The sequence below is a fragment of the Erythrolamprus reginae genome, unplaced genomic scaffold (assembly GCF_031021105.1).
Source record: "Erythrolamprus reginae isolate rEryReg1 unplaced genomic scaffold, rEryReg1.hap1 H_8, whole genome shotgun sequence".
Classification (NCBI taxonomy): Eukaryota; Metazoa; Chordata; class Lepidosauria; order Squamata; family Dipsadidae; genus Erythrolamprus; species Erythrolamprus reginae.
In genome coordinates this window covers 206,827-232,113 of record NW_027248536.1, presented here as the reverse complement: position 1 = coordinate 232,113, position 25,287 = coordinate 206,827, and the positions used below count along the sequence as shown (strand labels likewise).

At 40.0% G+C, this 25,287-nt stretch overlaps 1 protein-coding gene across 1 annotated transcript in view; it reads left to right on the top strand.

Annotated features, from left to right (window-relative positions):
* The first annotated feature begins 226 nt into the window (after window positions 1-226).
* Window positions 227-25,287, top strand: part of LOC139155879 (coagulation factor XIII B chain-like) — a 46,926-nt gene continuing 21,865 nt past the window's right edge. The window contains exons 1-5 of the mRNA XM_070731222.1: window positions 227-354; window positions 5,646-5,819; window positions 8,866-9,054; window positions 16,533-16,715; window positions 16,962-17,168. Of these exons, the coding sequence (XP_070587323.1) occupies window positions 291-354; window positions 5,646-5,819; window positions 8,866-9,054; window positions 16,533-16,715; window positions 16,962-17,168 (817 nt within the window). The 5' untranslated portion in view covers window positions 227-290. The remainder of the gene's footprint in view (window positions 355-5,645; window positions 5,820-8,865; window positions 9,055-16,532; window positions 16,716-16,961; window positions 17,169-25,287) is intronic.

Genomic DNA, 25,287 nt, shown 5'->3' with positions numbered 1-25,287 from the left:
AATCCTGGAACATAAGTGATCTTTTTTTTTCTTTTGAAGATTTGGAGTCACTGCCGGAAAAGCTGAAGTATTGCTTGACTTGTTTGTATAACATTGCAACACAAAGTTCCCAAATTTCTTCTGGAGTCCTCTCTTAATTGCCAAGACCATATTCTTATTTAGATAATATTTCCTCTTCATCAACAAAAAGGAACCAATAAACAAAAATGAGGAAATGACGTAGTAGCTGGGAAAAATCAGCTGAAATAATGAAACTGCTGAGCAGTGGTTCAGACATTACCTGAAGAACTATGAAGAACTGGCTGCTCCTAGTTGCTGCTTTTATTCTCTTGCCAGGCTACTATTCTCAAAATGGTAAGTTAAGAAGAAGAGAAATCAAGGGTTGCTAAAGGAAACAGTTACTGCTGCAGTCATTAAAGGAATTTTTATCAAAAGCAAAGAGTTCTATTTTTCATGTAAAGCTTTCTTGAAATTTGCAATGCTAGATTCTTTTAACAATGTCATATGCTCATAATTAAAATCCCCTTATCATAGGCAAAAGTTTCCAGCAACTGATTAGTAAAAAGCAAGAATACTTTTCATCAGTATTGAAAATTTACACCTGTTTGGGGAGATAACTTTTTTAAATAACTTTTTTTCTCATAAGAAAATTTTTATTTTATTTTATAATACAAAAATTCCATTTTCAATTTAAACAATGTTTTGTGAGAATGCTTATACATACATACATCTAATATTATACTTTCAAATTTAATTATATTCATTTAATAATATTTTAACCTTTTTAATAGCTTTCATTTTAATATTAATCATACAGCCATCAAATCAACCAAAAAAGGATTATTTTTCTGTTTATTTTCTCATATTTATCATATTTTCCCAGGTTTTACACTCAAAACCATCTGTCCTTTCTTTTTCCCTTCCTCCTCTCCATTTCTACATCCCTCTTCCTCTCCTCCTCCTTTCTCTCCTTCACCATTAAAATATCTTCCTTTTCTTTCCCTCTCTTCTTTTCCTCTCTACCTCCTTCTTCCTTCATCCTTTCTTCTTTTTTCGGCCTTTCTCCTCTCCCCTACTTCCCTCCAATCTCCTGCCCTCCTTCATTCTTTCCAATATTACTTTCAGTTATTTACCATCTACAATTAATTTTTCAATATATTACTAAAAACAAGTAGATTTAATACTATAACTTACATTAACGATATTAATCATCCTCATTTCTTTCAGTTTTATTTAATGTTATAATTCTTTTTTTCAATGTTCATCTTCTTTCTCCTTTTCTTCATAACTTTATTGTGAACAAGATGTTATCCCATCTCTTCTTTTAATTTCAAGCATAATTTTTATTTCCCTTATTTTTTATCTTTACTCATTTTATTTTTATACAAACAGTATCACTACAAGCCCTTAAATTCTAATCAAAGCTTTATTTATCTAAAGTCAAAGCTTTATTACCTTCCACTAATGTAGAACTTGACTTGACTTTAGACAAGACAAAATTCTACAGTTCAAAGCAATCACTCCTTGAAGATTTTCAGTTTCCAAAATATTTTTCTGTAAGCGAGGTCAATCCACAGCTGCATATCATTTTTCTCCTTTGTCTTCCACTAAATTATTATAATGTTTTCTTTCCACCAGCAGATGGCATCCTCCAATTCCCCATATACATAGATCAGCTTTCCGTTAAAACTTCTCAAAATACTTTAAATCAAAATATAAAATGTTTTCTTCTTACTCTTTATTCTTTTTAAAATTATTTTCTTTATTTTCACCAAATCCAATTGTAACAATCACAATTCTTTTGGGCTTTAAATATTATAATCTCCAGTCCCCCCCCCCCCACTCCTTTGCAGTACTCCCAGTTGCCACTTAGCTGTTAATTTCCACTCCAGGCTCTCTTACAGTCTCATTTTAAAGTTTCCTTTTATCTATAAATTGGTCAATCACCCGTGTCATCCCCTTGTTTACTCGCCATTCCTGCACAGTACTTGGATCAAAGCAATCTTCACACCCCGACAATCCACATTTTCTTCTTCCTGCTTCTTTCAGTGTGGCCACCCTGGCTTTGTAGCAGCCCACAATGGCTGCTTTCCTCAGCTGTTAGTTTCTGAGTCTTCAGTCAACTCTCCAAGGAAATTGCCTTTTCCCTGTTCACGTTGGCTCGTGTCTCTTTATCCACTGTTCCTCCAGCACAGTTTAGGACAGTAAAGACCCCAAATCAGCAGAGATTTGACGTTTCTTCAGGAGCCCCCCAAAATCCGTTACGTTGCTATGACATTAGCCCTGCCCCCTTTCCCTCAGTTAATAAATAACTTGACACCATAATAACGAAGTGACTATCACGTCTAATAATGCTACTTTAAAACAGATATAAAAGTTTACTATTTTATTTCATTGAAGTATTTTGTTTAATGGCTTATTTTACTTATAAGCAAAAACAATCCTTAAATGTTGAAATGGACAAGCGTAAAAATGGAATATATTTATTGAATACATTTCCACATCATTCAACCATTCAGATGCTAATGTACTAAAATTAGAGATTACAGAAATATACTTTTCCTAGTAATAAACCCTGCTGAAGCTTTCTGTTAGATATTAGGACTGAAGCACATAGGCTTCAGTCAGGTTCTCCATTCTAGCAGGAAAAATCCTGAGTGCTGATTGGCTGAATTGTCTGACAGCTCCCTATTAAAGGGCTAGCTGTCAGACAGAACCTTTGCTGGATTGTACATAGTTGCTGAATAAAGAGCTGTCTGCTGTCACTACCTCCAATCTATGCCTCCTCTGTTCATCCTTTCTAACAATTTTTTTCTATGTATATGTAGAATAACATGTGTACATGATGTCAGAACTGCAGCTATCTATACTTTGCCCCAAGTCCACAAGAAGTTGTTAAATAGACTAGATTATTTTTTTCTCTAGATTTCCCTATAGATGAGGTGATTGTTTTTATGATGACGTCTATTAACCCCCACTACAGCACATAGTAATTCCATCAGATCATGCAGGGATCCTCTCTGCAGCTTCTGTAACATTTTATGTAAAAGAGATGAGTCTCTAATATTTGAAACCAGAAGTTTCAAATATTAGAGATGCGTCTCAATTAGGTTTACATTAGGATAAAAATAAAATCAATTAATAAATATTTATTAATTGAACCGGGGTGGTGCAATGGTTAGAGTGCAGCACTGAAGGCTACTTCAGCTAACTGCTAGCTGTAGTTCAGCAGTTCAAATCTTACTACCAGCTCAAGGTTGACTCAGCCTTCCATCCTTCTGAGGTGGGTAAAATGAGGACCCATATTGTTGGGAACAATATGCCGATTCTATAAACTGGTTAGAGAGGGCTCTAAAAGTACAATGAAGTGGTATATGCTAAATGCGAAAATATCTGAATTCATGGTAAGAATAATCTTTAGGAGAAGACAGGGAAGATAATATTCACTTTACAACACACAGTAGCTATGACTGCCTTTGCTTTTATTCATACCAATCAAAACTTTGAGCCAGTCATTTATTTATCACTGTTTTGGATGGTTGCCAGCAAGTTGCTAGTGCTGAGCTTTCTTGTTTCTTCTTTTTAATCAATTGGTTAATAAACTACATTGTTTCCCATACCCAGCATTGCTCAGGTTAGACATCCGAAAGGGAAGGTTACATATTATATGTAGTCCTTGAGTTATGAGCCATTTGGATTCTGTTCATCATGGTTACAACGTGTTAGAGTTCTAAAGGGGATCGGTCACATGACTGACCAGATTTTTTACAACCATTTTTGTTGTGGCCATAAATGAATTTCCATGGACGTTAAACAAATCCATGGATTTGTTGAGTTGTTAAGTGATCCAATGGTTCACAATTAATGCAGTTTTGCTAGGAACTGGAAGTAAATACTGGTTTGGGGCAGAAGTGAAATTCAAAAATTTTCCCTAGCGGTTCTGTGGGCGTGGTTTGGTGGGCAGGGCAGGGGAAGGATACTGCAAAAATTCAATTCCCACCCCACTCTGGGGCAAGCCAGAGGTGGTATTTGCTGGTTCTCTGAACTACTCAAAGTTTCAGCTACCAGTTCTCCAGAACCTGTCAGAACCTGAAAAATTTCACCCCTAGTTTGGGGGCAAAATTGTTGGAAAACAAAGTTGTGTAACCAGGAATGCTGTAAATGATCACAAATGTAGCCCAGTTGTCCAGCACTAAGGTATATTCATGTGACCATGGTGAAAGATGATTGTTGAAACTTCAAATCTAGGTCATAACCACCGCCTTAGGTAAATTCCTAGAAACCTCAAACAATCACTAAATCAAGGACTATCTGTAGTGAGGATTAAGTGCACAGCAGGTATTACTTTCCAATTAAGACAAAACTGGGACATGATTATCTAACTTGGTTTAGAACAGGAAGCTTCTTATCTCACAGTTCATGAGAAGTTCATGAGAGTTACTGTATTTTTCCATATATAAGATGATACTTTTTCTTTAAAATATTTACCTAAAAATGGAGGGGCATCTTATACATGGGGGGGCTGAGAGGAGAATTGTGGTTGTGAAATTGCTGATAACTAGCCTCATGAGTGAAACTTCCAATTGCAGAGACAAGCTAACAGGTTTCCTCCAATCATGAGCCTTATGCAGTGAAGGGCTACCAAGATTTTTACTACCACACTGTGTGCGTGGCTTATGCAGAGAACCCTGCATTTTCTTTTAACATCTTTCAGTGCAAATTGGGTGCTCTGGGGTAGAGCTCCATTTTCGCTACCCCACTGTGTTCCACCCCACCCCTGGTCTGGGCAGTAGCCCCCCCTGGCCTTATGTAACTGACATCCCTGGTCCTGTAGAGAGCATGTAGCCAGCACCCAGATGTGACAGGGAGTGTTCCATCCCCCATCTGGGCAGTAGCCCCCCCTGGCCTTATGTAACTGACATCCCTGGTCCTGTAGAGAGTATGTAGCCAGCACCCAGATGCGACAGGGAGTGTTCCATCTCCCATCTGGGCAGTAGCCCCCCCTGACCTTATGTAACTGACATCCCTTGTCCTGTAGAGAGCATGTAGCCAACACCCAGATGCGACAGGGAGTGTTCCATCCCCCATCTGGGCAGTAGCCCCCCCTGGCCTTATGTAACTGACATCCCTGGTCCTGTAGAGAGCATGTAGCCAGCACCCAGATGTGACAGGGAGTGTTCCACCCCCCATCTGGGCAGTACGCCCCCCTGGCCTTATGTAACTGACATCCCTGGTCCTGCAGAGAGCATGTAGCCAGCACCCAGATGCGACAGGGAGTGTTCCACCCCCCATCTGGGCAGTACGCCCCCCTGGCCTTATGTAACTGACATCCCTGGTCCTGCAGAGAGCATGTAGCCAGCACCCAGATGTGACAGAGAGTGGCAATATTGGAGCATTCTGAGCCCTTAAAAAGTGTCAGAAAACAAAACAAACAAAAATGCCAGTACCGGTAAGTGAATGACTTACTCTGCAAAATAAATGTCTTCTATTTAATGTTTAAAATATTGAACTTTGAATTTTGGCCAGGAAAAATGGGGGGGGGGGGGTCCTATACATGGTGGTGTCTTATAGATGGAAAAATATGATAATAGGAACAGTGAACTTGTCTAAGCAAGTAAGATAATTTTATGTATATATAATTTCAGTATGCGAAGAACCAGATGACATTGATTTTGGGGAAATTGTAACCACTGGAAAAGCCAAGTATCTGGAAAATGACCAAGTGCAATACAGTTGCTACCCTGGCTATGTCTTGGAAGGACCTGAATGGATTCAGTGTCGGGGACAAGAATGGACACCTCAGCCACCAAAATGCTTGGGTGAGCCATTATGCTTTCTTTGACTAGTGTAGACCTGGGAGAAAATGTAAAAATCTTCCAATAGGAGAAAAATTGCAGCTGCCAAATTCTTTGAGAATTAGCTTGGATTTGGATCAAAATTTTCCCTCTATTCTAAAGCCACACATTTTTCTGGTGTCAGATATTTTTAATTGAAAGCTGGAAAAAATAAATTGATCTAAATTGTTGAATAAGCAAGCAAATCAGTGAATATAATTACATGGCATGGGAAGCTCATGCTCACTTATGTGGAATACTGAATAACTGGGCTTAATTTTACATCTCGATAGAAATTCAATGGGATTTCTTCATTTCTCCACCCAGTTGAAAATTTAAGCCCTTGCCCCCAGATCCCCAAGTCCATTACGTTAACCAATCTTCAACTGCCAACTTGGCAGGAATACTCATCTCCTTCCATGCAGGTACAGAAGTGCAAAGACAAAGGATGACCTTGACTATCTAGAAATAATTTGTTATGGCTACATGCAGAGAGCCCTCATGGAATTCCCCCTCCTAAAATCCCACAGCAAATAAATACATTTTAAAATAGTGTGGCAGGCAAAAGACCCCAACTAAAATGTCTTCAGCCTGACAAAGTGAGGAAGTGTTAAAAGAAAAACAAAGTCATTTTGAAGGGGAAAGAAATTAGGACAAATCACAGGTAGATGACCTTATAATAATACTAAAAGAGTAGATAGAGGGAAGTTCCCTTAAAAAGAATGAATCAAAAGAAATACAAGCACATGATTTTACTGGGCTTTACAGCAACACAAAAAGAGCAGATTGAAGGAAGCACCCTTCAAAACAGAAGCAAACAAAGGCCAAAAAGAGAAAGAATGAGAAGAGTTTAGAAATTGTTGGGAAATTATTCAAAAGCAAGTCTGACAGGAAGGGAAAAGAATCAGAATAAAAGGTACAAGGTAAAAAAGTAAAAGAAGACAGTAAAAGAACAGAGGAAAGGGAGAAAATTAATTAAAGGTGGATTTTTTGAGAGAACAAAAGAAAATGGTCAAAGAGGGGAAGGTTAATGGAAAGGAGGAAGGAAAATATGACAAAATTTATACACTTAGAGGAATTGTATTTGTTGTACATACTCCTGGTCAGTTGGAGGATAATGAAGAGCTTGAGGACTCTGATACAGATAGTGTTTATGAATTAGTGGTAGGCCCTGGGTTACAGGTATTAGAACAGGTGGGAGGCCAGCAACAGGATGTTGCTATGAGTCCAGAATCTAGTGAGGAAGAAACAGACATTCGCTGCGTTAATCCTCAATTCAGAAGGGTCCAAAAACGCAAGGAACAGGTGTTAGGAAAAAGATATTAAGGGGAAGAATGGGTTTAATACTGGAATGATGTATTAGTTACGTCAGGAGGCCAGTGGGGAAGAAGGGCAGAGTTTCAATGTTGTAGTTCTAAAATGAAATGTGTTTCAGTTTGGCTCTGGAGTGAGTAAGTTTATTCTGTGTTATATTGCAGTCATTCCTGCTGTTTTTGAATCATGCTGTAAATTCATGAATTTCAGGAGACAGGAGGAGGCATGAAGGAATGTATGTGGAATGTAATTAGGAGAGATAACGGGAGAAAATAATGTGCCAGTCTGTATTGCATTTTTGAATATGGAAGTGAAGAGAATAAAAATGGAGTTTCTTTGTTTATGAAATACTGCATTCAGTAAGCGTTATTTTCAATAACTAAAGTTCTAGCAGAAACCAGAACAGTATTAATATTAGTATATCATATGTAAGATTTGAAATATAAAATGTATGATATTATATTTGTTGCGAGTGGTCCATGACCAGGTTAGTTAGTCACAGATTCTGAGGAGGATGAACCAGGTCACCTAGGCCAATGTTGGTACCCTAGGCCAGTGTTCGTGACAACTGAGTCAGAGTGAGAGTGAGGGAGAATTGGAACCTGAGAAACCTGACGAACCTCCAGAAACTATAGAAAACCCAATGATGGTAATGTCTGAGTCAGAAGAGGAGAGAGACATGGGAGATCAGGAGCCTTGTAAAATGATGAAGTTTATTGTAAATCAGAACAGCAGATGGAATGAAAAAACAAATTGGTATAACTGAGAAATGTCTTAAAACAAAACCCAAAGTGGAAATGTTAAAAGTGGGTGGGGAATTTGGAAAATATATTCAGTAATAAAGGAAAAAAGAAAATAATTGACATTATTTTAAGAGTTTATAAATAAGGAGCAATTGATGATATTGTGTATGTATTAAGAGGAAAATAAGAGATAAATAAAATATGGAAATAAAATTTTATGGTGGAAATTGGAAAACAGAAATATGATGTAAAATGAATTATGTATATAAAAAGGTGTGACCCAAACAGCACACTGTTCTCAAAATGTATTTGTAATTATAATCATTTTTTTAAAAAAAACTTTAAATAAAAAATAAAAAATTGTTTATTTGTTTATTTGTTTATTTGTTTATTTGTTTATTTGTTTATTTGTTTATTTGTTTATTTGTTTATTTGTTTATTTGTTTATTTGTTTATTTGTTTATTTGTTTATTTGTTTATTTGTTTATTTGTTTATTTGTTTATTTGTTTATTTGTTTGAGTATGTATTGGTAGTATACAAATATATAACCATGTTTATATACATGATACTAGTAAGAAAGAAACATTAGGACAGGGGACGGTAGGCGTAATGATTGTGTTGATTTGTGGTATATAAAAACTGTTGTAGACAATGTATGGGTAAAATACAATAACAGATCATTAATAGAGGGCCTTGAACTTTGCTATTGCTTAATCTGTTAACCATTTTTTCTTCAAAGAGATAGTATATGACAGGTCAAATTAGATTGCAAAAAGATGTAGAAGTTTATACATTTTGGATTTGTTTTGCAAGAGGGGGAGTTATTGCTGCAATATATTTGGCAATATTCAATGGGGGAGGGGATAATATGCCCTAATGTTGTTTTTATTAAAAGTTTTCCTTTGTATTTTTTATTTTAATCTTTTGAATAAAAATAAAATAAAAAATACCTATCTTACTTTCTTTTTTTTAGCACCATGCCATATCACAAGACAACAACTAGCAACAAAAAATCTGTTTGTGTTTGGAGGCCAAAGAAGAAAAAAGATTATTCCAAGTAACCAAAATCTTCAATTTCAATGCAATGAAGGATATGTGCTTGTGGCTCCATCAGTCAGAAAATGTGCTGACGGTCACATGGAGTTGCCATTATGTATCTCTGGTAAGCATGTTGTAATATGATGGATTCTTCTAGGATTGTAACTAATTAAAATAATTAACATATCATAATCAGTGACGGGCAGCAGCTGGTACTTCCAGGTGTGCAGCTCCAGTAGGAAAATCCTGGATGCATGCACAGCTGCGTACCCCCCAACATACCCCTGTGTGAGATTTTCCTTCTAGGCATGCGCAACAAGCCTAATCTTGCACGAGAATGCACATAAGAGTGAGATTTTGGCTATTTTCACCAATTTTCTGCTTCTGTGCATGCATGGAAGCAAAAATATAAGTGAAAACAGCTGAAATCTCACTCTCACACACATCCTTGTGTGAGATTTGGCTTGCTGCACATGCAGAGAAGCCAAATCTTGCACTGACGAGTGTGCACATGCCTGTGATGGTCTCCAAGGGAGCTCTGGTAGCAGGTAAGAAGAGCAGCCCTTCACTGATAATTAATATATTACAAACTCCATCTAAAGCTGTTTGGAGAAGGTTGTTCTGCCATTTCTCTAAATAATTGTATTGACCTTAAACTCAATCCAAAATCTAAGGCTCTAGGTATGTTTCTCTTCTGGGTCGCAAAAAAATATAAGCTGCAAACTCCATGTAGCATCAGGAAGGGCATTTGACCAATAAACCCTCAGCTGCATCCAGTTGCTCTGAGTATATCCAAAATTAAGGAATTAGTGGGCTGTAAAATGGGAGGATTTTTTAAAATTAAAATTGGTAGCTAGAAATTTGTTTGAAAAAGGATAAAGATTGTTTAAAGACATGTTGATATCACATCATTGGGGGAAAACCATATTTTACATGCAAAATGTCTTTTGTTTGATATTGGTTGGATAATATCTTATACTTATAGTAATATTAAGCTGGCTAGGAATATGACTGTATTTAATAATTCTGCAAGTATTGATTCCAGTTTATTTGGGTCATGAAAGACACATTATTATTATTCTTTGCCTGAAGAGGTTTAATTTTCTGATTCCTATGGTAATTTTGTAGCCAACAAAAAAAATAGTTCATAAGAATTAAATAAATATTTTTCAGAACTGTCATTGTCTCTTGATTTGTTGGTGGAACCCTAAAACATTTTCAGATTTTCAGTTACATTATTAGTTCTATTTCAGTTCTATTCTATTCAGTTCAGATATAAATATTTCAAAACAACATCACATATTAATAATAAAAAATTATGTAATGATTCAATTTTTTGTAATTATAGCCTGTTCTGTCGGGCTCTCTGGTACACACCTCCCAAAAATTCACAGGTACAAATTTCAGACACACACACGTTTGAAAATTCAAAACAATGTTCTTTATAATGAAAATTCATTTAAACTAAGCCCTCTTTTGGTATAGCAAAGAGCACTGGTTTCCAAACAAACTGGTAATTTGTACAAGTCCCTTATCAGTTCTGTGATACTTAGCTTGCAGCTGTGAGGCAATTCACAGTCCTTCTTCTTTCACAAAGTGAAACACACTTTGCTCTGGTTTAGTTTCCAAGCGGGGAAAAATCAGCACTCAAAAGGTCAAAGTCAGTAAAGCAGTCATGAAACACAATGATCAGATAATCATCCACAATGGCCAAATCCACAGGCTGCTATTTATAGCAGCCTCACTAATTACCACAGCCCCACCCAACCACAGGTGGCCTCATTTTCTTTGATAATAATCTCTCAGTTGTTGTTGCCTATGCATCGCTCTCCTCATGCGTGGCTGTATCATTAACTCTTGTTCTGAATCCAAGGAGGAGCTAGATAATTGATCTCCTTCTGAGCTGTCTGCCACACTCTCCTCCTCCCTGTCACTCATGTCTTCTTGGTCAGAGGAGCCTTCATAGTGAGGAAGCTGGGCTATGCCTTGATATCTGTATTTTCATTTTGTACTGCATTTCTTGCCAGGATTATGCACTTTTTGATATATGACATTTGTCCTGCATATATCTGCTATAAACTTGACATTTTCTAAGTGCCGACAACAGGGCTAAGCTTTTCCGTTTTCACACCTGTACTTCCTCTGTGCCCGATTGGGGTGCAGCTACTGCTTGAACGCGTAACCACGAAATGTACTCAGGAAGAGAGCAAAGCTTTGAAGGCACATAGCTTCTGCAGGAACCCACAATCTACCCGCAAGTGCCTCTTTGCTGTACATTCTGTATCTTCTACATTGTATAACCTCTTTTTACTTTCTGTATAAGGAAACGTTGACAACTAGTATCTGATTGGCTGATACTGTGTGTTTTTTGTACTCCTTTGGAAATGTATAAAGAGCCCTGAAAAGCAATCCACATTGTTCAGACATTGCTTTTATATCTTCTGAACCTGATGCATGCACCAAATAAACCTGGCAATCTCAATCTTCTCGTGGTCTCTGCTCCCTTATTGGCATCAAACATCTGTGTTTCTGCTACAATAGCAGATTCCACCGGGGGCAAAACAGGCCTGCAGCATGTGGATGTCTCCCCCACATCCACACTCCTTGGGGCAGGAGCAGGGCCAGAGCTAACCACAACATAGCCCAAGAGTGAATTTTGTAAATTTTATAAATGTACTGCAAAGGAGCATATCTTTTTTCTCTTCTTTCTTTCTGCACTTTTGTTTTCCTTCCTTGCTTGCTTCCTTCATTCCTCCCTTCCTTCTTTCCTTCCTTCCTTCCTTTTAATGTGTTTTGCAAATTTTTAATTAAACATTATAAAAAGGGAAAATGATATACAGTAATTTAACATGGAGGGCATTTGATGTTTACATCAACCTACAAATAGAGAGTATACTTTACTATGCCCAGAATATGTTTTAGATTGGACTAGACAAGCCTACTAACCATTTTTGTGGAACTACATACAAATCTAATAAATTATTATTATTATTATTATTATTATTATTATTATTATTATTGTTGTTGTTGTTGTTGTTGTTGTTATTGGTATGTCAATACAACATAGCAAACGAGATCACTATGCTGGATTTTGTATTTCATCACCAGTCAGGCCCTTCCCAAGCACCTAGGACTGTGTGATGTAGCAGCGAATGATGTTTGCCGATCCCAGTAAAGCGGCCTTTTGCAATTGACAGATGGATATTTTGTCAATTCCGATGGTTTTCAAATGTCCGCTGAGATCCTTTGGCACTGCGCCCAGCGTGCCAAGTACCAGTGTGACCACTTTCAATGACTTATGCCAGAGTCGTTGCAGCTCGATTTTTAGATCTTCGTATTTCACTAATTTCTCTAGCTGCTTCTCCTCAATTCTGCTGCTCCCTGGGATTGCGATGTCGATGATCCATACTTTCCTTTTCTCCACAATCAGGATGTCTGGTGTGTTATGCTTCAGCATTCGGTCAGTCTGAAGTCAGAAGTCCCACAGTAGTTTTGCTTGTTCATTTTCGACCACTTTTTTGGGCTTATAATTCCAACAGTTCTTTGCCACTGTTCTTGTGCCACCAGTATTAGTCCTTCTGTCTCCTTTTTGAGTGTTCCACTTGTAATCCATGACCAGGTCTTTTCTTTATCCACTTTGCCTTCAATCTTCTCCAAGAACTGGCCATGCAATGCTTTGTTCCGCCAACTGCCCATACGACATTGAGTTACAGTTTTTCTATACTGGTCCTTGGTTTACTTCACCTTGAGAAGATCCTATTGTTGACCTCCATCAACGCTGACTCTTTGCTCTCCTTCACATAGTCAGCTAATGCATGATTCTCTTCTTCCACTGTCTGCTTCACTTGCAAAAGTCCTCTGCCACCTATTTTCCTTGGTAAATACAGCCTGTCAACGTCACTGCGAGGGTGTAGTGCATGATGGATCATCATTAATTTTCTGGTTTATCTGTCCAAGTTGTCCAGCTCTGCTTGAGTCCAGTTCATTATGCCAGCTGTATATCTAATGACACGTATGGCCCAAGTATTTATAGCCTTAATAGTGTTGCCACCATTCAGTTTGCTCTTCAAAATTTTTCTGGTCCTCTGGATGTACTCTTTGCTGATCACAGTTTTCACATGACCATGCTTGATATTATCCATTTGCAAGATGCCCAAGTATCTGTAGGTTTCTGGCTGGTGGCACTTGATGGTTTGAACATTTGACATTTCAATGCCTTCACTTTCCGTGATTTCCCCCTTTTTCAGTGCCACTGTGGCACATTTATCCAGGCCAAACGCCATGCTGATGTCATTGCTAAAGATTCGCACAGTGTTAGTTAGTGACTGTATCTCAGTTTCTGATTTTCTGTACAACTTCAGGTTATCCATATACAGCAGGTGTGAAATTTTTGGTGAATTCCTAGCAGTTTGGTAGCCTAGGTTTGTTTTTTGTAGGATAAGTGACAGCAGGATTATAGCGATGATGAATAGCATTGGGGACAAAGAGTCCCCCTGGAAGATGCCCCTTCTGATGTTGATCAGTCCATAGCTTTCATTCCCAACAAAAAGCTCAGTCTTCCAATATTTCATCGCCTGTTCTATGAATTTCATGATGTTTTCATTGACTCCAATGACTTCCAGGCATTTTAAGATCCAGCTGTGGGGCAATGAGTCAAAGGGTTTCTTGTAGTCAGTCCAGGTCATGTATAGGTTTGTTTTCCTGTTCTTACAATTTTCCATAATCATTTTATCAATTAGGAGCTGGTCTTTCATACCTCTGCTTCGTCTTTTATTGCCCTTTTGCTCCACTGGCATGATGTCATGTTCTTCTAGGTAGTCCTGAATTCTGTCAGCTATGATACCTGTCAGAAGTTTGAGCATGGTCGGCAAACATGTTATTGGCCTGTAGTTTCCTGGTATGGCTCCTTTCGCTGCGTCTTTCTGTATTTAATATGTTCTGCCAGTTGTAAGCCATTCACTGATATTTCCTGTCTGCAGCATTTTGTTGAACAATTCGGCCATTTTTGCATGCAGGCAGGTCAGGTATTTCAGCCAAAAACCATGCACCTGATCACTCTTTTTGCAATCATTTCAGGTGTTATTTCTAGCTGCTGCATATTGCTCTTTGAGAATTTTTTCTCAAACTCCTTTATCCACCCAGCAGTTTTGTTATAACCCTTTTCGACCTCCCAGAGATCTTTCCAGAACTTTGTTGTTATTTTCACCTCTGGCTTTTCAATTTTCTTATCTGTTTGCTGATGCAGGTTCTGGTAGAACTGCCTCTGGTTGAATTGAAATGTTTGATTCTGCCTGTACTGGGTGATCCTAGCTTCATATCAATTTTTCTGGCTGTCGCTGTTATCTGCTGCTTTACAATTTCCAGAGCTTTCTCGATCTTTCTTGTACTAAGCCAGTACTTTTTTGTCAAATAGTCTTTGATCTTCTGATTGCTCAGTTTCTGCTCCTTAATGTTCTTCAAGTTACTTGCATCTGATCTCAAGCTTTTGATTTTCATTTCTAGTTGGATTTTCCATTTTGGTTTCTATTGCAGTAACCCTAGTTTTTCAGTTATTATCACAGCTGTACTATAGGCAAGCTGATTCAATTGTTCAATTGAAGTTACATTGACAGTTGCAAGTCGTTTCTTGCTTATGTTTTTTTAAGGCTGGCAGTCTCTTTTGCTCTGCCTTGGACCCTGCATGAGCAAGTATTTGGTCCTTCAGTTCTTGCTGCCTTGGAGTTACAGTGCCAAGTGTCTCATCTGTAGCTTCTTGCTGTCTTTCCAAGTTTTCATCAGGTTCCAGTTGTGCAGTGACTCCAGCTCTTATTGGAGATTCTACTGGTGCCAGATCAGATTTTGGTATTTCTATTTTACAAATTTTTTGTATTTCTTCTAATTTGACTTCACTGAACATTTGGTTCCTGATTATGAGTCGTCGCTGATCGGCCAGTCGAAGTTCCGTCATTTTTCAGTCTGCATGTTCTTGTTTCCATAATTGGTACATCCGTGTTTGATATCCACGTTTTTCAGGCTCCAAGTTGTAATAACACTTCATGATTGTGCGATTCTCTGACATTGAGAATTTCTGCCACTTTTTGATTTGTAAGCTTTGTTTGTTTTGTTCCTTTAGCTCATTTGTCAATGGCTGCCCAGCACAGCTCTCAGCTTCATTGAAGCACACAAGCCCCACTACCACAACAAGGTGTACCCATCAGTGAGGAGGATGATGATGATGATGATGATGATGATGATTGTTATTGTTATTGTTATTGTTATTGTTATTGTTATTGTTATTGTTATTGTTATTGTTATTGTTATTGTTATTGTTATTGTTATTGTTATTGTTATTGTTATTGTTATTGTTATTGTTATTGTTATTGTTATTGTTATTGTTATTGTTATTGTTATTGTTATTGTTATTGTTATTGTTATTGTTATTGTTATTGTTATTGTTATTGTTATTGTTATTGTTGTTCAGATCGTGCAGAACGCATCCGCGAGAGCCATCGTGGGGCTTCCCAGATTCGCCCACGTATCTACAACACTCCGTGGCCTGCATTGGCTGCCGATCAGTTTCCAGTCACAATTCAAAGTGTTGGTCATGAACTTTAAAGCCCTACATGGCATTGGACCAGAATACCTCCAGAACCGCCTGCTACCGCACGAATCCCAGCGGCCAATAAGGTCCCACAGAGTTGGCCTTCTCCGGGTCCCGTCGACTAAACAATGTCGTCTGGTGGGCCCAAGGGGAAGAGCCTTCTCTGTGGTGGCTCTGGAATCAACTCCCCCCGGAGATTAGAACTGTTCCCACCCTCCTTGTCTTCTGTAAACTACTTAAGACCCACTTATACCGCCAGGCATGGAGGATTTGAGACATCTTTCCCCCAGGCTTATTATAATTTATGTTTGGTATGTATGTGCTGCTTGGTTTTTAATTATGATACGGTTTTTAGTGTTTTCTTAATATTAGATTTGTGCATATTGTTTTATCGTTTGTTGTGAGCCGCCCTGAGTCTTCGGAGAGGGGCGGCATACAAATCTAATAAATTATTATTATTATTATTATTATTATTATTATTATTATTATTATTATTATTACTACTACTACTACTACTGTATCATATATGTGGAATATCCAAAAGAATTTGGAAAACTACTACTATTTAAATATCAAGTATTGAATTAAAGAAAAGATAATTATCAATTTTGGAAAAGGCTATTTGTTAAGAAAGTAAATAATGCCCTATACTTTTGTCATAGATTTATATTTAAGAACCAGATTATGTTTGTGTGTAATCGTGATACATATATAATTTGCAGTATATTTAGTTGGTTTATATCAGTTTAATGTGTTAATTCTTAGAGGAAGAATTGCTAATTTGTTTACTTTTTCACCTGCTTGTGTAGGCCATTACTTCAGTTGTTCAATACATGTATATTGTCTCTTTTTTCTGTATCTATTTTAAAAATACTATAAACACATAAAATGTGAATGGATGCTTATTAAAATAGTTTTATTGATGTATTTTGTAATCTATCAGGAAATACTGATAGGTAATCTCAAAGCTTCAGTTTGGAGTATGACCAAAGTTTTACAATTTATGTTTTCATATTTAATAGAACAAGGGGAAAAGTGCAACGGTCCACCGAGGATTGAGAATGGCGACATTATTTCTTTATCTGAAAAGCAATACAGATCTGGCTCTTCAGTAGAATTCAGATGCCAAAACTATTATGCCATGGAAGGCCAGAACATATCTTTTTGTGACAATGGGAACTGGACAAAGGTGCCCATTTGTCTTGGTAAGCAGAAAAGAAAGTCTTCGTCTAATTTTTATGAACATTTCTAATCATTAGTATCTATTCCCTGCTTTCTTTCTCTCTTGCATAAAGATGATTTATATGATTTTAGTTATATATCTGATGTGAACTGGCTAGTAGATGAAAGCTAAATTTTACCGGTATTATTAGACCTTTGCAACAGAATAATATGATGCATTTGGACGCTGACTACCTTCTCTTAACAATTTACTTTCTTTTTCATCTTAGAGCCCTGTATGATTCCAATGGCTGAACTGGAAAGCCGGAAGATAGAAGTTAAGGATGGAATGAATACATCTGACAATGCATTTGTACAACGTGGTTATTCTATTGAATTGACCTGTAGAACAGGATACGTGCTTGAAGCAGATACTTCCCAATCAATTTCTAAAATCCATTGTGATGGGACGCCACCAGTGATTCCTAAATGCAAAGGTGACTCAAAGAATTTAATTTTATAAACCATGGCTAAGTTAGTGTAAAAACAGCAAACTGCATCCTTGAGAGTTTTTCCAAAAAAGACAGTGCTGGATAATAAGTATGTATGGCAATACCATTTATATCATTGAATGGTACAGTATTTGTTTTTTCTGGCAACAAACTCCATAGCTGAGCTAAATACGTTTCTATTTTTAAAGAATTTATAAACTATTATCATACCAAAATCTAAATATTAGCACCAATAGAGATTCCAGCTCCAACATGAATATAATAATTTTTTTTTAGTTAGTGCTAGAGAATATTGCTTTACTTTTGATTTTGGGACTATTATTATTATTATTATTATTATTATTATTATTATTATTATTATTATTTATTCGATTTGTATGCCGCCCCTCTCCGAAGACTAGATTAGAAGATGTCTAACAAGGAACATATTTCAAATCTAGCAGTGATTTCACCATAGGCACCAGAAAAACATAATGGAGATACAGTATTTGTTTATGCATTTATGGCATTTCTCTATCAGGTTAATCCTTGTGGATTCTGGGCAACTCACAGATATAAAAATAAGAATCAAATAACAAAATATGCACACTTATACACACGTTTTTGTAGCTGTACAGTTACTTGCAGACAAGGAGAGATCGTCATCTTAGGATGGTTGTCCTAGAGGAGGGGAGCTACAAGCAGAAGACTTGATAATCATTCCTTGACCTAATTGATAGTTAGGGACTAGAGCAAAATGCATTTACCTTTACTACCAGCTTGGAGATGTGAGTGCGCATGTGCACTCACTATGCTTCTGTGTGCCTCTTCTGGTCAGCGCATGAGATGTAATGACATCTGGGTGGAGAGCAATGTTCCCCCTAAGCTGCACGGTGTGCTATAGCACAGGAGGTTTTAAACCTCCGTGTAGCAGTTTCCAATTCCAGTGCAGAGGTCTCAATTTGAGACCTCTGCGCTGGAATTGGAAACCTCTTCCCCCCTGGCAGATTCTATCGCCGGTAGCCAGAAAAACTTGGAAGCCATGAAGAAGGAAGCTCAGCTTCCAGTCTCACAACTTTTTGCTCTTCGTGCCCTTAGCCTCCGGCAACCATCGATTAACATAGCCGGCGCCCCTTTCCGCCTTTCTCCCCCCCTTTTTATTTTTCTTTCTTTCTTTCCTTTTATTTGCTCACTTCCTCTTCCACTCTTGCTTGCCCCTCGCTCCCAGCTTGACACCTTCCCATGGCCACCGCCATGGGGCTGAGCCACCAATGCAGGAGGGCTCACTAGCTGCGATGGCAAAGGCGGGGGAAGGCAAGGGAAGCGTGGCCGAGGCATTATCCCCCATCCTCCTCCGAGCCCATGCTTTGAGGCAGGTGGAATGGTATTTGCGCTGGGCAGAAAAACCTATCCGCTCCTTCCCAGCAGCAGCTGGCCCAGTGCAGAGAGATGGCTCCATCCCGGCCTGGCGTTCACCCCAGTGCCACCAATGGAGTGACTGAGCACACTCTGCTTCTGCCTCTGCAGCCTTGGAAACAGGTGAGAAAGGCAGCAAAGGTGCCTGCCACCGACAGAGAGAGAGAGAGGGAGAGAGAGAAGAAAGGAAGAGAGAGAAAGAGAGAGAGAGAAAGCAAGAGCCCTGGGCTCAGGTTTCTGCTGCTCAATGTCAGGTCGGTGGTAAATAAAGCTCTCCTCATCCGGGATCTGATCCTGGATGAGGAGGCCGACCTGGCATGTATTACTGAAACCTGGCTGGGCCCAGAGGGAGGTGTTCCTCTCTCTGAAATCTGCCCAGCTGGGTTTCAGATATGGCATCAACCTCGACCCCAGGGAAGGGGGGGAGGAGTGGCTATTATAGCCAGGGAGAGCCTTTGCCTACGTAGACTCATTGCTCCAGAAATTGCGGGTTGTGAGTCTCTCTTGATGAAGTTGGACTTAGGGGTTCAGGTGGGCTTATTTCTCACGTACCTGCCTCCCAGCTGCGTGTCAAAAGCCCTGCCTGTGCTACTTGAGGAGGTAGCCGGATTGGTGGTGGAGTTCCCCGGACTTATTGTCCTGGGGGACTTCAACCTGCCGTCACTTGGCGAAACCTCTGGGTTGGCACAGGAGTTCATGGCCACCATGACAGCCATGGACCTGACTCAAGTAGTACAGGGTCCGACTCACGAGGGAGGGCACGCACCTGACATGGTATTCCCTTCCAAGCAATTGAGTAATGGTCTGAGACTAAGAGGCTTAGAACCATTGCTTTTGTCATGGTCAGACCATTTCCTACTACGGCTTGACTTCCTGGCTCCAATCCTTCCCCGCAGGGAGGCGGAACCAATTAAGATGTTCCGCCCTAGACGCCTGATGGACCCAGAGGGCTTTCAGACGGCGCTTGGGGTTATTCCAGAGGCACTTGTCCACAGTTCGGCGGAGTCTCTTGCGGAGGCCTGGAACAAGGCTGAAGCAGAGGCTCTTGACCGGATTGCTCCTTTGCGACCTCTCCATGGTGCTAGACCCCGTAGAGCTCCATGGTTCAACGAGGAGCTCCGGGAGTTGAAACGCCAAAAGAGACGTCTAGAGAAGCGATGGAGGAAGAGTAGGTCTGAATCTGATCGAACACTTGTAAGAGCTTTTATTAAGACTTACAAAGTGGCGCTCAAGGCGGCAAGATGCGCGTACCATGCCGCCTTAATTGCATCAGCGGAATCCCGCCCGGCCGCTCTGTTTAGGGTGACCCGCTCCCTTCTTAACCAGGGGGGAGTTGGGGAGCCCTTACAGAGCAGTGCCGAGGATTTTAACACATTTTTCGCTGATAAAGTCGCTCAGATCCGGGCTGATCTCGACTCCAATTGGAAAACAGAGTCGACTGACAACGAGTCAGTCGAGGTGACTCGGGCACGTACTTGTCCACCTGTCTGGGAAGAGTTTGATCTGGTGACACCTGATGAAGTGGACAAGGCCATTGGAGCTGTGAGTTCCTCCACCTGTTTACTGGATCCGTGTCCCTCCTGGTTGGTTTCGGCCAGCAGGGAGGTGACACGGAGCTGGGTCCAGGAGATTACCAACACTTCCTTGGGGAGGGGAGTTTTTCCAACACTCTATAAAGAAGCGCTCGTGCGCCCCCTCCTCAAGAAGCCTTCCCTGGACCCAGCCATACTTAATAACTATCGTCGAGTCTCCAACCTTCCCTTTATGGGGAAGGTTGTTGAGAAGGTGGTGGCACTCCAGTTCCAACGGTCCTTGGAAGAAGCCGATTATCTTGGTCCCCAGCAGTCGGGTTTCAGTCCCGGTTACAGCACGGAAACTGCTTTGGTCGCGTTGATGGATGATCTCTGGCGGGCCCGGGACAGGGGTTCATCCTCTGTCCTGGTGCTCCTTGACCTCTCAGCGGCTTTCGATACCATCAACCATGGTATCCTTCTGCACCGGCTGGAGGGGTTGGGGGTGGGAGGCACTGTTTTTCAGTGGTTCTCCTCCTACCTCTCTGGCCGATCGCAGTCGGTGTTAGTGGGGGGCCAGAGGTCGGCTCCGAGGTCTCTCCCTTGTGGGGTGCCTCAGGGGTCGGTCCTCTCCCCCCTGCTATTTAATATCTACATGAAACCGCTGGGTGAGATCATACAAGGACATGGGGTGAGGTATCATCAGTACACTGATGATACCCAGCTTTACATCTCCACCCCATGCCCAGTCAATGAAGCAGTGGAAGTGATGTGCCAGTGCCTGGAGGCTGTTGGGGCCTGGATGGGTGTCAACAGACTCAAACTCAACCCGGATAAAACGGAGTGGCTGTGGGTTTTGCCTCCCAAGGACAATTCCATCTGTCTGTCCATTACCCTGGGGGGGATTATTGACCCCCTCGAAGAGGGTCCGCAACTTGGGCGTCCTCCTCGATCCACAGCTCACATTAGAGAACCATCTTTCAGCTGTGGCGAGGGGGGCGTTTGCCCAGGTTCGCCTGGTGCACCAGTTGCGGCCCTCTCTGGACCGGGACTCATTGCTCACAGTCACTCATGCCCTCATCACCTCGAGGTTCGACTACTGTAATGCTCTCTACATGGGGCTACCTTTGAAAAGTGTTCGGAAACTTGAGATTGTGCAGAATGCAGCTGCGAGAGCAGTCATGGGCTTACCTAGGTATGCCCATGTTTCACCATCACTCCGCAGTCTGCATTGACTGCCGATCAATTTCCGGTCACAATTCAAAGTGTTGGTTATGACCTTTAAAGCCCTTCATGGCACTGGACCAGAATATCTCCGAGACCGCCTCCTGCCCCACAAATCCCAGCGACCGATTAGGTCCCACAGAGTGGGCCTTCTCTGGGTCCCGTCAACTAAACAATGTCGGTTGGCGGGCCCCAGGGGAAGAGCCTTCTCTGTGGCGGCACTGACTCTCTGGAACCAACTCCCGCCAGAGATTAGAACTGCCCCTACTCTCCCTGCCTTCCGTAAACTCCTTAAAACCCACCTCTGCCGTCAGGCATGGGGGAATTGAAACACCTCCCCCAGGCATGTTTAATTTATGCATGGTATGTTTGTGTGTGCGTCTGTTAGTATATGGGGTGCTTTTAAATCTTCTATAAATTTTAAAGTTTTCTGATTATTTATGATTTGTTCTATCTTGTTGTGAGCCGCCCCAAGTCTTCGGAGAGGGGCAGCATACAAATCTAAATAATAAATAAATAAATAAATAAGAGAGAGAGAGATAGGATAGTGAGGGATGATAGATGATAGAGACAGAGATAGAGAGGATAATGAGTGAGGAGGTGTGTGTGAGAGAGAGAGAGATGAAAATTGCAACCTTCACTTTGTCCTGGGGGCAAAGTCACCCAACGGACCAAGATCTGTGCATCCTGCAGTGCTGCGAGGAGAGAAAAGATGGCTTTCGGAATAGCCGATCATGGTGGGGTATTGCCACCAATTGTCCATTGGGGGTGATTGAGTCGCTACTCCCTATTGAGCCAGCAGAGGCTGCAGCAGAGGAAAAGGCAAAATATGGGTCAGCCACTTTTTGAGCAACTGAGTGGGCTAACAGAAAGGAAGAGAAAGAGAGAGAAAGAGAGAGAGAGAGATTGAGGGATGATAGATTATAGAGGCAGAGATAGAGAGGATAGGGAGGGTGGGGATGAGAGAGAGAGAGAGCAACAGACAGAGAGCAAGAGAGAGAGAGAGAGAGAGAGAGAGAGCAACAGACAGAGACTGAGAGAAAAAGAGATACCTGGAGGGAAAGAATGATAAAGAGAAAGAAAAGAGGGAAAAGAGAGAGGAGAGAAGTGGAGAGAAAGAAAGAAAAAGGAAAAGAGGGAGGGAAAGAGACAAGTGGTGAGGAAGGAAGGAGAAATGGAGGGAACAAAGAAGGAAGGAAGGGAGGGAGGGAGGGAGGGAGGGAGGAAGAATGAAAATGAATGGAGGGACAGAGGAAGGAAATATTTTTTGAGGGGGGGGTGTAATTTTTTTTATTTTTTCTCTCAACATACATTCAAACAATACAGTGTACCATCTAATTTTCCATGAATAAAATGCAGTATTTTGTTAGCAACTAATATCAATCATTAAAAAAGTTGCAAAAGTTTTTTTTCTAATTTTGTCATCCAGTTACATACATTTTCTTTTCATTTAATTCCCTCATTAATGTTCCTTCAAAAAGTACAACACTAATTATATTTCTAACTTATTAACCATTATGCCAAAGTGCTTCCTTCTTTCTTTATACATTTTTCTATAAACCAAGAAAACCTTGTATAACCAATCAGATGTTAACAAAAGAAAATTAAAAACAAAACATAAAAATATACAAATTTCAGACGTCTTCGCCCCCTCTAAATAGTACATTTACCTAATCCAAAATGTAAAAACTATTTCATCCCATATAACATTTAGCCAATTAATACTTATCTACATTTCTTGCTTCATTATTAATCTTACATTTCAGTCAATTTGAGAAAAGAAAAAAAGGGAAACATTTCTAAATATTCTCTATTTTCAATCAATTAAAAATCATTAATATCGTTAATCTCCCCAACAATTCTAAATTCAATTCAATTTATGCATTAATCCAAATCAGTATCACCTACTACATATCTTATTATACTTCTAACTTTATTAAAACAGATCAGCAATTCATATATCCAAATATAAAAAATAATTAAAGCTAAAAAATAGCAAACAAAACAATACTCCAAGCTTAATCAACCCCTTTTAAACTCCAATTTATTTAATCTGAGCAGAACTTTGAACCAAGCCCTTTTTAATTTTTTTGTATCCCTTTTTAATCCCCTTTTCCATTTTATCCTTTCTATTCTTCCTTCTAGGAAGGAAAGGCTTTGTTAGAAAAATAAAAGGCTTATTGGATCAAACTTTGGACACTTGACAACATAGTTATGAAGGTGGCAATGTCCCAGGGTTATGTGATCTTCTGGCAAGCAACTGGAAGGATTCACTTAACAACTCTGGCAAGAAAGGTGGTAAAGTGAGGCAGAACTCACTTAATAACCATGTTACTCAGGAGATAGAAACTTTGGCCTCCATTAGGGTCAGAGCAGGAGTTGAGGATTCTGTCTGACCAGTGCACTCTTTTAGAAGCAGATCAGCAGTCCTTTTTGAAGCTCCACAGAAAACATCTAGAGGGGAAGGCAGGTTGTCCTTGACTTATATTGGTTAATTTACTGAGTGTTCAAAGTCGCAATGACCCTGAAAAAAGTGACTTATGCGCCTTTTTCACAGTTAGGACCTTTGGAGCAGCCTGATGATGGCAGGATCAAAACTTTGCTGCCATTTCATATTTATGACAGTTGCTGTTTGTCCTGAGGTCATGTGACCCCCTTTTGTTTCTAACCGATCCACGCCCAGGCATGAAAATGTGCCACTCAGACATTATACTTTTCTGCCCATACCGAAAAAAAGTTAGAGTGAACATTGGTGGAGAGCCGAACAGGATGATAGCAGTGCCGGAGAAGCATTGGTGCAACCTCTTTTGTCAAGTGGGTCAACCCAAGTGGCTTTTACTGTGGTACGGTTGTTCCAGCGGCTTTGGCTGTTTCTCTGATCATCGAGAGAGCAAGCACAGCTGGTCACTTGCTTTGCTGCCAAAGCCCCTCAAGCCAACGAGTTGGTAAAACCCAGCCAGCAATGTGCAAAGGCTTATTTTTCTGAAAAAGTAGTAGATGCTTGGAACAAACTTTCAGCAGACGTGGTTGCTAAATCCACAGTAACTGAATTTAAACATGCCTGGGATAAACATATATCCATCCTAAGATAAAATACAGAAAATAGTATAAGGGCAGACTATATGGACCATGAGGTCTTTTTCTGCCATCAATCTTCTATGTTTCTATGCAGCTTGCAGGAATGGAGATTTGAATCAGTTTGGTTTGGCAAACCAATTCAAATAATCCTTACCACTTCAGCAGAGGTGGGCCAAGATGATTGAATTTCACCCGTTAGGGATACTTAGTGAATATTATCTTGCCATCCAAACTGGACAAACAGTGGCTATTTGAAAACTTCAATATCATAGACAACCCATTGTTGAACCATATCACCCTGAATCTCTGGAGTCTCCGGAGAAGGGCAGCCTAGAAATCGAAATAATAAAATAAATATCCAGCTTTAAAGTTAGTGAGCAGCTCCTTGGATTGCATTCAGAGGAACATTGGTAGCCAGCGCAACCTCTACAATTGTAATATGACAGAACAAGATTATACTGTGAACATGCAGTGTATTGAATTCTAGAACAGCTGGCATTTCCAGGGCAGTCCTAGGAAGAACAGATTGATTAATTACATATCATGAAATTGGTATCAAGTCTCATCAATTACATTTTTTTTCCCTCCTGGACAATCTATCAACAATCTGGTCTTTTAGATTTACCAACAATGTCAATAGCAATAGCATAATAAGGGCACGAAATGTTCTGCCACATGTTGGGCAGACATGTGTGGTCACCATTGTCATAGAATTTGCATTTGCAGCCCTGGCTTTGCCGACTGTTTACTTCTCTACTGCTCCGAATGTACTTCTGGCCTCAGATGTCTGACAGTCTTGGTGGATATCAATGTTAAATCTTGCGAGCTCTCTGGAGACAGAAAACATGAGAGTATCAGATTGTAGCTTTATATTTCTATTCAACACTAAATTAAAG